The 16,363-nt window shown below is 37.6% G+C and overlaps 1 protein-coding gene across 2 annotated transcripts in view; it reads right to left on the reverse strand.

Moving 5' to 3' along the window:
• LOC111338399 (uncharacterized) overlaps positions 1-16,363 on the reverse strand; it is a 40,341-nt gene that overhangs the window by 12,875 nt on the left and 11,103 nt on the right. For both annotated transcript variants that reach the window (XM_088745418.1, XM_088745417.1), the window contains 10 exons: positions 15,363-15,461; positions 14,331-14,429; positions 13,299-13,397; positions 12,266-12,364; positions 11,228-11,326; positions 10,190-10,288; positions 9,152-9,250; positions 8,114-8,212; positions 7,082-7,180; positions 3,232-3,330 (listed from right to left, as the gene is read on the reverse strand). In XM_088745418.1, coding sequence (XP_088601544.1) covers positions 3,232-3,330; positions 7,082-7,180; positions 8,114-8,212; positions 9,152-9,250; positions 10,190-10,288; positions 11,228-11,326; positions 12,266-12,364; positions 13,299-13,397; positions 14,331-14,429; positions 15,363-15,461 — 990 coding nt within the window. The remainder of the gene's footprint in view (positions 1-3,231; positions 3,331-7,081; positions 7,181-8,113; positions 8,213-9,151; positions 9,251-10,189; positions 10,289-11,227; positions 11,327-12,265; positions 12,365-13,298; positions 13,398-14,330; positions 14,430-15,362; positions 15,462-16,363) is intronic.

Consider the following 16,363-nt stretch of genomic DNA (forward strand, 5'->3'; position numbering starts at 1 on the left):
TAACTTGGTGGTCTTTTCAACCTTCACAAAGAAAGCAGCCACAGGGCAAAAAACAAGATCATCAATCAAATATAATTTATGCAAATGCCTTGCGCAAGTTTTACCAGAGTCAGAAAGAGTCATCCAAAACAACACGCTCTGGTGCGAAATTCGTGTTAAGCCTTTAGTTGACGGTGTCTGCGTTATAAGTGAAGAAGTGGTACACAAAACATGCCCGTTTTAACTTGCAATTATAGAAAAAATTCCCTGACGACCTTTCTAATCCTGACAGATCATAGCGATGAAGTCCTCACGAAGGACAGCCATCACAATGGGTAGATGACCTCACAATTCTTGTAGATGTCATTCATACCTTGTTCTTTAGGCGAAATTAAAAAATGGAATTCATATATAGCCATGAAATATCCCTCAGTCGAGAAAACGAAATAAATTAAGCGCAGGACTACGTCAACACTTGACAAACTTCACCTTTTCTTTAATTATTCTTCGACTTCAACAGCGCGGAATTACGGGAGCACTAGTTAAACGGCCTTCTTGTTGTATCATTCTTCGACTTTGTGAGCGCGAGATTGCGGATGCACTAGTTTAACGGCCATATCATTCTATCATTCTTTGACATCAGGAAAGCTTGAATGCAAGACCACTGGTTAAAATGTCCTCTCTTTTAACATTAATTTTCGACATTGGGACCGCGGGAGCAATCCATTCATAACAGTCAATAGCGGCCGGGTATTCTGAGGTTGCAATATTTGATTCAAAATTTTTCTCATGTTCTACTCAGTCTCCTTCAGAACGAAGAATAACCATAGTCGTACATTGATCTCAACTCCGCCGCTTTCCCTACACGACTAAGACGTTTCCTTAATTCGCGAACCGCTCTCCCCGACTCACGGGTTGATTCGCTGAAATTTGAAGACCTGTCCAACCACAAATTAGCAAGAACGCTCTGATTGGTGCGACATCGAAAAATACTACAATCTGATTGGTTTATGATACACCAAAAAATTGCGCCAATCACATTGCTTTGAGATACACCAAACAAAAGATGCGCCAATAAGATTGCTTAGAGATACACCAAATTGCGCCGATCAGATTACACTACACCAAATTACACAAATCTATACCCTAACATATAGTTTTTTTTTTTTTTAACTCAAAAAGCTGATGTTTCGAGCGTTAGCCCTTCGTCAGAAGAAATAAAGACGCCAACTTGGAGGAAATAGGATTTAGAGTTGAAGTTGAGAGTATTCAGAGTTTAGAAACGAGTATTGTTGAGATGAGAGCTGAATCCTTGGATTTTTGCCTGACAAAGTTTGTCGCGGAGGTGTGCAAGGAGAACGGAGAGCGGTATCCCCCAAGAAGTTTGTACAGTATTTGCTGTGGATCACAGCGTTACTTGGAAGAGAGCAATGGAAGCGACGCTACAGTTGTGTCTTCCAAAACTGCACAATTAATTTTGTGAACAATGGGAAATTGTAAAAGAACGAATTTCTGTTCTAACAAGAATTTATCAGGAAAATAAACTTTGTTGTTTACTGCGGTTAGTGTTTTTGTATGCTGCCTTTTGGGGAATAATTTGGTGTTATAATTAACGTGATCTTTATATAAAGATCACAGTAATCATATGAAGGTGTAGTCTGATCGTCCGGGTGAGTGTAGTCCTGAGAAGGACTGTTGTCGGTGGCAGTGACTGACGTTTCGACAACCTGTGCGGAAGTCATCATCAGAGTCAAGTGAGTGATTGTTGTCAGTAGGATGTTCTTATTCCAGTTCGTGTGAAATGATCGGTTGGTTTTGCCGTGATGTTATTGGCTGTAAGACTCAAGTGACGTAAGTCGTTCGTGATTGGTCTGTTTCGGTCTGTCGGTAAAGCTAGGTTGTTCTTTTTCGGTCGTTTGTGATGTTTATGTCGTGAATGAGTCGTTTGTATGGGGCGCCCCATACAAACGACTCATTCACGACATAAACATCACAAACGACCGAAAAAGAACAACCTAGCTTTACCGACAGACCGAAACAGACCAATCACGAACGACTTACGTCACTTGAGTCTTACAGCCAATAACATCACGGCAAAACCAACCGATCATTTCACACGAACTGGAATAAGAACATCCTACTGACAACAATCACTCACTTGACTCTGATGATGACTTCCGCACAGGTTGTCGAAACGTCAGTCACTGCCACCGACAACAGTCCTTCTCAGGACTACACTCACCCGGACGATCAGACTACACCTTCACATGTTACCCCCGGGTTCAAACCATTTACTGCACAGTAATCATATTTTCATTAATAATTCAGTGATGATTTCGTTGTTTATGAATTGTACCCCGATTTCCCCGAGACCGAAATCAAAACCCTCTCCGGGCTTTTCAGAACGATCATTCTATACCGGCTATAAAGGTTCATACACGTGATCGATTTGCCTCGTGTGATAGGCTAATAAACTCATAAATTATTCATGAGTTTTTGAAGATAAGCTTAATTTTCAAAAATTGTTTCTACATATATGATAAAGAACACTACTTGGCTGTAGCAAGAACTTCTTCCTAGGGCAGGTCCATTTTTAAGCTGCATATAATTCTAGTAGCGCAGCAGTGTAATGCATCAAGCGTGTCGAAAAGCTTTGCCTGTTCTGCCTAAAAGATATTGTATACAGAATAGATGGCAAAATAGCCTTATGATAGAGAGATTCACAAACACTTCTGGGCAAAAACCGGGATTTCTGTTTATTTAAGAAACATCTTATGATGCATATCAGGTCTGATACCCAATTCAAATCATGATCCAGAGCAACACCATGAAGCCTTGTCTTCACATAGCAATTTATGATAACCTTTACAATAAAAAATAGAGGGCAGTATTCTGATAAATCTCACATTATTCTGGGTGTGGAGACAGCCGGTTGTTGACAAACAGTGTGAATAGTTTTCAGGCAAGGGGCTAAAGTAGAAGACAGCAGTGCAAACAGCACATATATACCCTTCACCAATTGTTAAAAGCAGAGTAGTCACGAAGACATCAATTAGTGATTTGAAAAGGGGTGTTGCAAGGCGGAGTAGGTCAGTGCTGTGATTGTGTTCACCATGTCAAACACATAAACAATATTCAACAACTTTAACTGTTGCTAATTTTTTAATTTTCTAACTTGAGCTTCAGAGATCTGACCTGGAGATAGTTTGACTTAACTATTTCTAATGAAATTCAAATGAGCTGATATCATACCCTGTCAGCTTTGTTAAAATCCGCTCCCTTCACAAAAAGCCATTTTACAACGTTGAGGTGACCCTTTTTCAAAGCCAACATCATTGGGGTATTACCACACTGAGAACGAAAAAAAAATTATAAAATAGATATTCAAACTTAATACTGTTAACTAGATCTGCACTGAAAATGCCAAAACACTCAAGTTAATGCAAGTTGGCAAATAATTAAGTTCTAATTAGTTACTAATTAATCATCAATCGAAACCAACCAAAACCAACCCCCAACCCAAACTAACCCCCAACCCAAACTAACCCCCCAACCCAAACTCTCCCCCCCAACATCAATCAAGGTATTCAGTCAATCTAAATTTTTTTCAGCTCCCTACAATTAACTTTGTCCATTCCTATCACCTCCTACTACTTTTAATACAACTAACCAACTTTCAACTATATATTATGACTACCCTGATTCATCCTAACATTCCTTATTATTATCATTAAATTTTTGTACTGCCGTGTGGTTGATTTGGCTGCTTTGCAGTTTGTTGGTCCCTCAATGCTAGTACCCAATTTAATAACTAATCATTTGTATCTTGACTCTCTGCCTTGTGGTTGAAGTAGCTGCTTTGCTATTTGATTTTTATCTACTAATCATTTTTATGTTTGCTCTGCCATATGGTTGAACCGGCTGCCTTGCACTTTGTAGGTCCCTCAACTTAAGTGTTCAACTTAACAACAAACAATTTTTTAAAGAGAAATGTAATCATTTGTCTCACAATGTAGATGTGGATCACAACGATTTGACTGCCTACTGCTAGTCTTCTTCAAGTGATGGGGTTGAGTCCCTGTTAACCTTGTTAGGGTGAGGTCATATTTGAATTTCCTCTTTCACCTAGTGTGTGTAGAAATGGGGAACATGATCAATAAACTTTACTTCACTCCACAGTGGGCGTGCTTCGAGATGGCAAAGGTTAGATATCCCTGTTGCGTTCCTTGATTCCCTCGTACATTGGTCTGCCAGTTTTGCTGATGTAAACCTTTCTGCACTCATAGAGAATCCTGTAGACTACAACATCCTGTCAACAGCGAAATTGAAATCTCAGACGCCTGGATGCCCACAATAAAAGAAAACATGACAACAGAAGAGCTGTGAAGCACCGGACCATAAAGGGAACCTGATCTGAAAGATGCACCAATAACAGCCATGGAATTCCATCCAATCACAGTTGAGCACAACAGCATATAGGTGACCTCATCACCAGAAGACTAGCAGTATGCAGTTGAAACGTCGCAATCCATATTCCAAGTGACCACATCGTGAGACAAACAATTGCAATTCTCTCTTTACTGTTACTTACCATGATGAATAACCACAACTAATTTTATAAAATAAACAATTTTATTTTTAATTATTTCTTAGTTACAACACTTCTAAAGCACACCTCTCCTTTCCCCTTCTTAACCCACTATTTTTGTGGAGATTTAAGAACCTTTTACTAGGGATTCCACACTTTAAATTTACACGTAATTTCGCAGATATTGCTAGATAAGTCCATTCCATTTTAAAAAAGAATATAATTTTATCTTATGTAGAAACAACTTAGTTGCTCTATTGATATTGGTTTGGGCAGGCACCAAAGGAAAGATTACCCCTGGGCTTTTTCAATGATTACAAATGACCTTTAGATATATTGCCATCAGCTCCAATTTCTACAAGTAGCTCTCCAAGTAGCTCCACAACGTCATAACGACCATTTTTAGAACCAACAGGAGTTAAGTTCCAACACACTAATAAAAAATATTACAAATGGTATAACCCAAGCCTCACTAATTTTAATCACAAACAATAATGCAGATTGTTTGTGGTTAAAATTATTCAAGTACCTGACGACAATACTACAACCGCTAACCGACAAATCCAGACATAAACTACAATCCACTGAAGACTTCATTAACGCTACCAAGACTGTTCAGATACCTGACGACTACAAACTAGTGTCATTTGATGTGAAATCACTGTTCACAAGTATTGCACTTCAATTGGCATTACAATGCACTGAAACTGCAATCCGACAATCTACCGACCCACTACCGCTACCGACAGACGACATTATGGACTTGCTCAACATTTGCCTAACGTCTACTTACTTTCAGTACAACGGTAAACACTACAAACAGTTACACGGCACTGCCATGGGGTCTCCAGTTTCTGTTGTTATAGCAGAAATTGTGACGCAGAACATAGAGGAACGCGCCCTTTCGACTTGCCGACAAACGATACCGCTCTGGTTACGTTACGTTGACGACACCTTCACCGCCGTTCGACACGACGAAATTGACGCATTCCACCGCCATCTTAATGAACAAAACACTGACATACAGTTTACCAGAGAAGTCGAAGAAAATGGCAAACTTCCTTTACTAGACTGCCTGGTAAGCCACAACGACAACTCATTACGGACGACAGTTTACAGGAAACCGACACACACCGACAGATTACTATACGAGTCATCCTACAACCCTACATCACACAAAGCCACAACTATCAGAACTCTAACACGACGCGCACAACTAGTATGCGACTCGACAGACAGCTTATCCGACGAGAACAAATACCTTCACCGTGTTTTTACGAAGAACAACTACAACAACGACTTCATCCAACGAAACACTCACCGACCCACTACCACTACCGAAACAAACGACACCGCAACCCCTTCGACTACAGCAACCATACCGTACATAAAAGGCATGTCTGAAAACATCTCGCGCATCTTACTCCCCTTCAATATCCGCGTCGCCCACAAACCCATCACCACACTACGTCAGTTACTAACCAGCGTTAAAGACAAAGACGAACCGAGGAACAGACAGGGAACGGTTTATAAGATCAATTGTTCCGACTGCCAAGCCTCCTACATCGGTGACACTGGCAGAAACCTCACAACAAGACTGACTGAACACAGACGGGCGACGAGGAAAGGTGATGTCAGCAATCACATTGCTGAACACCATCGACTTACCAACCACAACATTGACTGGGACTCTGCGCAATGCCTAACCTACAGCACTGACTATTTTCAACGACTGACTCTGGAAAGCTGGTTTACTAACTTAGAACAGACTCCCCTAAACAAATGTCAACAACTACCCGCTCCATACAAACGACTCATTCACGACATAAACATCACAAACGACCGAAAAAGAACGACCAAAAAAGAACGACCTAACTTCACCGACAGATCGAAACCGACCAATCACGACCGACTTACGTCACTTGAATCTTACAGCCAATAACATCACGGCAAAACCAACCGATCATTTCACACGAACTGGAATAAGAACATTCTACTGACAACAATCATTCACTTGACTCTGATGATGACTTCCGCACAGGTTGTCGAAACGTCAGTCACTACCACCGACAACAGTCCTTCTCAGGACTACACTCACCCGGACGATCAGACTACACCTTCACATGTTACCCCCGGGAACACGTGAAAACATCTCGCGCGTCAGCTCCAATTCAAACCATTTACTGCAATAATGCAGATTGCAAGGTTAAAGTTTTCATTAGATCCAAATATAATACCCTCCTTCTAAAGCTCCAATTTTCTCGTAGGCCATTCCTCCTTCCTTTCTGCCTCTTGTAACTAGCTAGGTTTTTTCTTTATATTGGCTTGGGCAGGCAATAAAAAAACAAAGGATCACTGAGTTCTCCTCAATATAACAATTCATCAAAAGCAACATCAACATATCTCTAGACTTGTGTCTAACTTCGTGTCTAATTAATATTGGTTTGGACAGGCAACAGAAGGAAAAAGGATCCCTGAGCTTTTTCGATGAATACAATTAACCTTTTAACATACCTTCTCTGAATAGTTGACATCAGCTCCAATTTCTACAAGGAACCTCACAATGTCAATAAGACCTTTCTCTGCAGCCAAGTGGAGTGCAGTTTTGCCAAACTAATGAAAAATAATAAAAAGCGTATAATAAAAGTTTCACTAATTTTAATTACAAACAGTAACCCTTTATACCCGAACATCAGTATGCATATTCTCCAAACTGTTCTAAAGACACTTTCCATAGTACTTACAAGGACATCTTGTCTAACTATCAACAGCTTCTTCAGTTTATAATCATTTCCCTAAGTCTCAGGACCTTACTGTTTGATTTGGGGATAATACTATTAGGAAAAGTTAGATGCTAGTCACTTTTAGGGTTCAAAAGGATAAATTAGATCCAAAGGTTGAAATATTTATTAATTTTGATCCGAACTTAAACCCTCTATCTGAAACTTCAATTTTCTCTTAAGCCACTCTCTCCTTCTTCCCCATCTTAGATCACCAACTAAGTTTTTTCACTGATATTGACTTGGGCATGCGCCAAATGGAAAGTTGGCCACAGAAATTTCGATATAACAATTCATCTTAAGCAACATATCTCTAGAGTTGTCTCTAACTTAGTGTTTAATTGATATCGGTTTGGGCAGGAAAAAGAAGGAATGAGGACACCCGAGTTCTCCTATATATAAAAAGTTTAGTAGGATAGCTCCCAAGCTCAATTAAAGTATTATATTTTAATTACAAAGAGAAACCCTTTACACCCTAACATCAGTATGCATTTTCTCCAAACTGTTCTAAATACACTTCCCATGGTACACATCTATAGAGTTGTCTCTAACTTGGTGTTTAATTCTCATTAGTGTGGGCAGGCACCAAAAGGAAAGAGGACACCTGAGTTCTCCTACGTATAACAATTCATTCAAAGCAACATCAACATATCTCTAGAGTCATCTCTAACTTGGTGTTTAATTGATATTGGTTTGGTCAGGCAACAGAAGTAAAGAGGATGATACCTGAGCTTTTTTGACGAATACAATTGACCTTTTAACATACCTCATTTGAATGGTTGACATCAGCTACACTTTCTACAAGGAGCCTCACAAGGTTAAAATGACATTTCTCTAATGCCAACTGGAGTGGAGTTTTGCCACACTAATAAAAAATAATTAAAAGCCTATAATAAAAGTTTCACTAATTTTAATAACAAACAGTAACCCTTTACACCCGAACATCCGTATGCATATTCTCCAAACTGTTCTAAAGACACTTCCCATAGTGCTTAAGAGGACATCTTGTCTAACTATCAACAGCTTCTTCAGTTTATAATCATTTCCCTAAGTCTCAGGACCTTACTGTTTGATTTGGGGATAATACTATTAGGAAAAGTTAGATGCTAGTCACTTTTAGGGTTCAAAAGGATAAATTAGATCCAAAGGTTGAAATATTTATTAATTTTGATCCGAACTGAAACCCTCTATCTGAAACTTCAATTTTCTCTTAAGTCACTCTCTCTTTCTTCCCCATCTTAGATCACCAACTAACTTTTTTAACTGATATTGACTTGGCCATACGCCAAATGGAAAGTTGGCCACAACAATTTCCATATAACAATTCATCTTAAGCAACATCAACATATCTCTAGAGTTGTCTCTAACTTAGTGTTTAATTGATATTGGTTTGGGCAGGAAAAAGAAGGAATGAGGACACCCGAGTTCTCCTATATATAAAAAGTTTAGTAGGATAGCTCCCAAGCTCAATTAAAGTATTATATTTTAATTACAAAGAGAAACCCTTTACACCCTAACATCAGTATGCATTTTCTCCAAACTGTTCTAAATACACTTCCCATGGTACACATCTATAGAGTTGTCTCTAACTTGGTGTTTAATTCTCATTAGTGTGGGCAGGCACCAAAAGGAAAGAGGACACCTGAGTTCTCCTACGTATAACAATTCATTCAAAGCAACATCAACATATCTCTAGAGTCATCTCTAACTTGGTGTTTAATTGATATTGGTTTGGTCAGGCAACAGAAGTAAAGAGGATGATACCTGAGCTTTTTTGACGAATACAATTGACCTTTTAAAATACCTCATTTGAATGGTTGACATCAGCTACACTTTCTACAAGGAGCCTCACAAGGTTAAAATCACATTTCTCTAATGCCAACTGGAGTGGAGTTTTGCAACACTAATAAAAAATAATTAAAAGCCTATAATAAAAGTTTCACTAATTTTAATAACAAACAGTAACCCTTTACACCCGAACATCCGTATGCATATTCTCCAAACTGTTCTAAAGACACTTCCCATAGTGCTTAAGAGGACATCTTGTCTAACTATCAACAGCTTCTTCAGTTTATAATCATTTCCCTAAGTCTCAGGACCTTACTGTTTGATTTGGGGATAATACTATTAGGAAAAGTTAGATGCTAGTCACTTTTAGGGTTCAAAAGGATAAATTAGATCCAAAGGTTGAAATATTTATTAATTTTGATCCGAACTGAAACCCTCTATCTGAAACTTCAATTTTCTCTTAAGTCACTCTCTCTTTCTTCCCCATCTTAGATCACCAACTAACTTTTTTAACTGATATTGACTTGGCCATACGCCAAATGGAAAGTTGGCCACAACAATTTCCATATAACAATTCATCTTAAGCAACATCAACATATCTCTAGAGTTGTCTCTAACTTAGTGTTTAATTGATATTGGTTTGGGCAGGAAAAAGAAGGAATGAGGACACCCGAGTTCTCCTATATATAAAAAGTTTAGTAGGATAGCTCCCAAGCTCAATTAAAGTATTATATTTTAATTACAAAGAGAAACCCTTTACACCCTAACATCAGTATGCATTTTCTCCAAACTGTTCTAAATACACTTCCCATGGTACACATCTATAGAGTTGTCTCTAACTTGGTGTTTAATTCTCATTAGTGTGGGCAGGCACCAAAAGGAAAGAGGACACCTGAGTTCTCCTACGTATAACAATTCATTCAAAGCAACATCAACATATCTCTAGAGTCATCTCTAACTTGGTGTTTAATTGATATTGGTTTGGTCAGGCAACAGAAGTAAAGAGGATGATACCTGAGCTTTTTTGACGAATACAATTGACCTTTTAACATACCTCATTTGAATGGTTGACATCAGCTACACTTTCTACAAGGAGCCTCACAAGGTTAAAATGAGGTTTCTCTAATGCCAACTGGAGTGGAGTTTTGCCACACTAATAAAAAATAATTAAAAGCCTATAATAAAAGTTTCACTAATTTTAATAACAAACAGTAACCCTTTACACCCGAACATCCGTATGCATATTCTCCAAACTGTTCTAAAGACACTTCCCATAGTGCTTAAGAGGACATCTTGTCTAACTATCAACAGCTTCTTCAGTTTATAATCATTTCCCTAAGTCTCAGGACCTTACTGTTTGATTTGGGGATAATACTATTAGGAAAAGTTAGATGCTAGTCACTTTTAGGGTTCAAAAGGATAAATTAGATCCAAAGGTTGAAATATTTATTAATTTTGATCCGAACTGAAACCCTCTATCTGAAACTTCAATTTTCTCTTAAGTCACTCTCTCTTTCTTCCCCATCTTAGATCACCAACTAACTTTTTTAACTGATATTGACTTGGCCATACGCCAAATGGAAAGTTGGCCACAACAATTTCCATATAACAATTCATCTTAAGCAACATCAACATATCTCTAGAGTTGTCTCTAACTTAGTGTTTAATTGATATTGGTTTGGGCAGGAAAAAGAAGGAATGAGGACACCCGAGTTCTCCTATATATAAAAAGTTTAGTAGGATAGCTCCCAAGCTCAATTAAAGTATTATATTTTAATTACAAAGAGAAACCCTTTACACCCTAACATCAGTATGCATTTTCTCCAAACTGTTCTAAATACACTTCCCATGGTACACATCTATAGAGTTGTCTCTAACTTGGTGTTTAATTCTCATTAGTGTGGGCAGGCACCAAAAGGAAAGAGGACACCTGAGTTCTCCTACGTATAACAATTCATTCAAAGCAACATCAACATATCTCTAGAGTCATCTCTAACTTGGTGTTTAATTGATATTGGTTTGGTCAGGCAACAGAAGTAAAGAGGATGATACCTGAGCTTTTTTGACAAATACAATTGACCTTTTAACATACCTCATTTGAATGGTTGACATCAGCTACACTTTCTACAAGGAGCCTCACAAGGTTAAAATCACATTTCTCTAATGCCAACTGGAGTGGAGTTTTGCCACACTAATAAAAAATAATTAAAAGCCTATAATAAAAGTTTCACTAATTTTAATAACAAACAGTAACCCTTTACACCCGAACATCCGTATGCATATTCTCCAAACTGTTCTAAAGACACTTCCCATAGTGCTTAAGAGGACATCTTGTCTAACTATCAACAGCTTCTTCAGTTTATAATCATTTCCCTAAGTCTCAGGACCTTACTGTTTGATTTGGGGATAATACTATTAGGAAAAGTTAGATGCTAGTCACTTTTAGGGTTCAAAAGGATAAATTAGATCCAAAGGTTGAAATATTTATTAATTTTGATCCGAACTGAAACCCTCTATCTGAAACTTCAATTTTCTCTTAAGTCACTCTCTTTTTCTTCCCCATCTTAGATCACCAACTAACTTTTTTAACTGATATTGACTTGGCCATACGCCAAATGGAAAGTTGGCCACAACAATTTCCATATAACAATTCATCTTAAGCAACATCAACATACCTCTAGAGTTGTCTCTAACTTAGTGTTTAATTGATATTGGTTTGGGCAGGAAAAAGAAGGAATGAGGACACCCGAGTTCTCCTATATATAACAAGTTTAGACGGATAACTTCGAAGCTCAATTAAAGTATTAAGTTTTAATTAAAAAGGGAAACCCTTTACACCCTAACATCAGTATGCATTTTCTCCAAACTGTTCTAAATACATTTCCCATGGTACATATCTATAGAGTTGTCTCTAACTTGGTGTTTAATTCTCATTAGTGTAGGCAGGCACCAAAAGGAAAGAGGACACACGAGCTCTTCTCTATATAACAATTCATTCAATGCCACATCAACATATCTCTAGACTCATCTCCTCTGACATGATTCCTTAATGTTATTGGTGTGGGCAGGTAGCAAAAGAAAAGAGGATCCCTGAGAATTTTCGATGAATACAACTGACCTTTTAACATACCTTCTCTGAATAGTTGACATCAGCTCCAATTTCTACAGGGAACCTCACAATGTCAATATGACCTTGCTTTGCAGCCAAGTGGAGTGGAGTTTTGCCAAACTAATAAAAAATATTAAAAAGCATATAATAAAAGTTTCACTAATTTTAATTACAAACAGTAACCCTTTACACCTGAACATCCCCATGCATATTCTCCAAACTGTTCTAAACAAACTTTCATTAGTACTTACAAGGACATCTTGTCTAACTATCAACAGCTTCTTCAGTTTATGATCATTTCCCTAAGTCTGAGGACTTTACTGTTTGATTTGGGGATAATACTATTAGGAAAAGTTAGATGCTAGTCACTTTCAGGGTTCAAAAGGATAAATTAGATTGAAAGGTTGAAATATTCATTTGATCTGATCTTAAACCCTCTATCTTGAGCTTCAATTTTCTCTTAAGCCACTCTCTCTTTCTTCTCCATCTTATATCACCAACTAAGTTTTTTAACTGATATTGACTTGGGCAAGCACCAAATAGAAAGTGGACTACAGAAATTTCCATATAACAATTCATCTTAAGCAACAGCAACATATCTCTAGAGTTGTCTCTAACTTAGTGTTTAATTGATATCGGTTTGGGCAGGAAAAAGAAGGAATGAGGACACCCGAGTTCTCCTATATATAAAAAGTTTAGTAGGATAGCTCCCAAGCTCAATTAAAGTATTATATTTTAATTACAAAGAGAAACCCTTTACACCCTAACAGCAGTATGCATTTTCTCCAAACTGTTCTAAATACACTTCCCATGGTACACATCTATAGAGTTGTCTCTAACTTGGTGTTTAATTCTCATTAGTGTGGGCAGGCACCAAAAGGAAAGAGGACACCTGAGTTCTCCTACGTATAACAATTCATTCAAAGCAACATCAACATATCTCTAGAGTCATCTCTAACTTGGTGTTTAATTGATATTGGTTTGGTCAGGCAACAGAAGTAAAGAGGATGATACCTGAGCTTTTTTGACGAATACAATTGACCTTTTAACATACCTCATTTGAATGGTTGACATCAGCTACACTTTCTACAAGGAGCCTCACAAGGTTAAAATGATGTTTCTCTAATGCCAACTGGAGTGGAGTTTTGCCACACTAATGAAAAATAATTAAAAGCCTATAATAAAAGTTTCACTAATTTTAATAACAAACAGTAACCCTTTACACCCGAACATCCGTATGCATATTCTCCAAACTGTTCTAAAGACACTTCCCATAGTGCTTAAGAGGACATCTTGTCTAACTATCAACAGCTTCTTCAGTTTATAATCATTTCCCTAAGTCTCAGGACCTTACTGTTTGATTTGGGGATAATACTATTAGGAAAAGTTAGATGCTAGTCACTTTTAGGGTTCAAAAGGATAAATTAGATCCAAAGGTTGAAATATTTATTAATTTTGATCCGAACTTAAACCCTCTATCTGAAACTTCAATTTTCTCTTAAGCCACTCTCTCCTTCTTCCCCATCTTAGATCACCAACTAAGTTTTTTCCCTGATATTGACTTGGGCATGCGCCAAATGGAAAGTTGGCCACAGAAATTTCGATATAACAATTCATCTTAAGCAACATATCTCTAGAGTTGTCTCTAACTTAGTGTTTAATTGATATCGGTTTGGGCAGGAAAAAGAAGGAATGAGGACACCCGAGTTCTCCTATATATAACAAGTTTAGTAGGATAACTCCCAAGCTCAATTAAAGTATTAAATTTTAATTACAAAGAGAAACCCTTTACACCCTAACATCAGTATGCATTTTCTCCAAACTGTTCTAAATACACTTCCCATGGTACATATCTATAGAGTTGTCTCTAACTTGGTGTTTAATTCTCATTAGTGTGGGCAGGCACCAAAAGGAAAGAGGACACACGAGCTCTTCTCTATATAACAATTCATTCAATGCCACATCAACATATCTCTAGACTCATCTCCTCTGACATGATTCCTTAATGTTATTGGTGTGGGCAGGTAGCAAAAGGAGAGAGGATCCCTGAGCTTTTTTGATGAATACAATTGACCTTTTAACATACCTTATCTGAATAGTTGACATCAGCTCCACTTTGTACAAGGAACCTCACAATATCAATAAGACCTTTCTTTGCAGCCAAGTGGAGTGGAGTTTTGCCAAACTAATAAAAAATATTAAAAAGCATATAATAAAAGTTTCACTACTTTTAATTACAAACAGTAACCCTTTATACCCAAACATCAGTATGTCCATTCTCCAAACTGCTCTAAAGACACTTCCCATAGTTCTTAAAAGGACATCTTGTGTAACTATCAACAGCTTCTTGAGTTTATAATCATTTCCCTAAGTCTCAGGACCTTACTGTTTGATTTGGGGATAATGCTATTAGGAAAAGTTAGATGCTAGTCACTTTTAGGGTTCAAAAGGATAAATTAGATCCAAAGGTTGAAATATTTATTAATTTTGATCCGAACTTAAACCCTCTATCTGAAACTTCAATTTTCTCTTAAGCCACTCTCTCCTTCTTCCCCATCTTAGATCACCAACTAAGTTTTTTCCCTGATATTGACTTGGGCATGCGCCAAATGGAAAGTTGGCCACAGAAAGTTCGATATAACAATTCATCTTAAGCAACATATCTCTAGAGTTGTCTCTAACTTAGTGTTTAATTGATATCGGTTTGGGCAGGAAAAAGAAGGAATGAGGACACCCGAGTTCTCCTATATATAACAAGTTTAGTAGGATAACTCCCAAGCTCAATTAAAGTATTAAATTTTAATTACAAAGAGAAACCCTTTACACCCTAACATCAGTATGCATTTTCTCCAAACTGTTCTAAATACACTTCCCATGGTACATATCTATAGAGTTGTCTCTAACTTGGTGTTTAATTCTCATTAGTGTGGGCAGGCACCAAAAGGAAAGAGGACACACGAGCTCTTCTCTATATAACAATTCATTCAATGCCACATCAACATATCTCTAGACTCATCTCCTCTGACATGATTCCTTAATGTTATTGGTGTGGGCAGGTAGCAAAAGGAGAGAGGATCCCTGAGCTTTTTTGATGAATACAATTGACCTTTTAACATACCTTATCTGAATAGTTGACATCAGCTCCAGTTTCTACAAGGAACCTCACAATGTAATTAAGACCTTTCTCTGCAGCCAAGTGGAGTGGAGTTTTGCCAAACTAATAAAAAATATTAAAAAGTATATAATAAAAGTTTCACTACTTTTAATTACAAACAGTAACCCTTTATACCCAAACATCAGTATGTACATTCTCCAAACTGTTCTAAAGACACTTCCCATAGTTCTTAAAAGGACATCTTGTGTAACTATCAACAGCTTCTTGAGTTTATAATCATTTCCCTAAGTCTCAGGACCTTACTGTTTGATTTGGGGATAATACTATTAGGAAAAGTTAGATGCTAGTCACTTTTAGGGTTCAAAAGGATAAATTAGATCCAAAGGTTGAAATATTTATTAATTTTGATCCGAACTTAAACCCTCTATCTGAAACTTCAATTTTCTCTTAAGCCACTCTCTCCTTCTTCCCCATCTTAGATCACCAACTAAGTTTTTTCCCTGATATTGACTTGGGCATGCGCCAAATGGAAAGTTGGCCACAGAAAGTTCGATATAACAATTCATCTTAAGCAACATATCTCTAGAGTTGTCTCTAACTTAGTGTTTAATTGATATCGGTTTGGGCAGGAAAAAGAAGGAATGAGGACACCCGAGTTCTCCTATATATAACAAGTTTAGTAGGATAACTCCCAAGCTCAATTAAAGTATTAAATTTTAATTACAAAGAGAAACCCTTTACACCCTAACATCAGTATGCATTTTCTCCAAACTGTTCTAAATACACTTCCCATGGTACATATCTATAGAGTTGTCTCTAACTTGGTGTTTAATTCTCATTAGTGTGGGCAGGCACCAAAAGGAAAGAGGACACACGAGCTCTTCTCTATATAACAATTCATTCAATGCCACATCAACATATCTCTAGACTCATCTCCTCTGACATGATTCCTTAATGTTATTGGTGTGGGCAGGTAGCAAAAGGAGAGAGGATCCCTGAGCTTT

Source organism: Stylophora pistillata, chromosome 14 (assembly GCF_964205215.1).
Source record: "Stylophora pistillata chromosome 14, jaStyPist1.2, whole genome shotgun sequence".
Classification (NCBI taxonomy): domain Eukaryota; kingdom Metazoa; phylum Cnidaria; class Anthozoa; order Scleractinia; family Pocilloporidae; genus Stylophora; species Stylophora pistillata.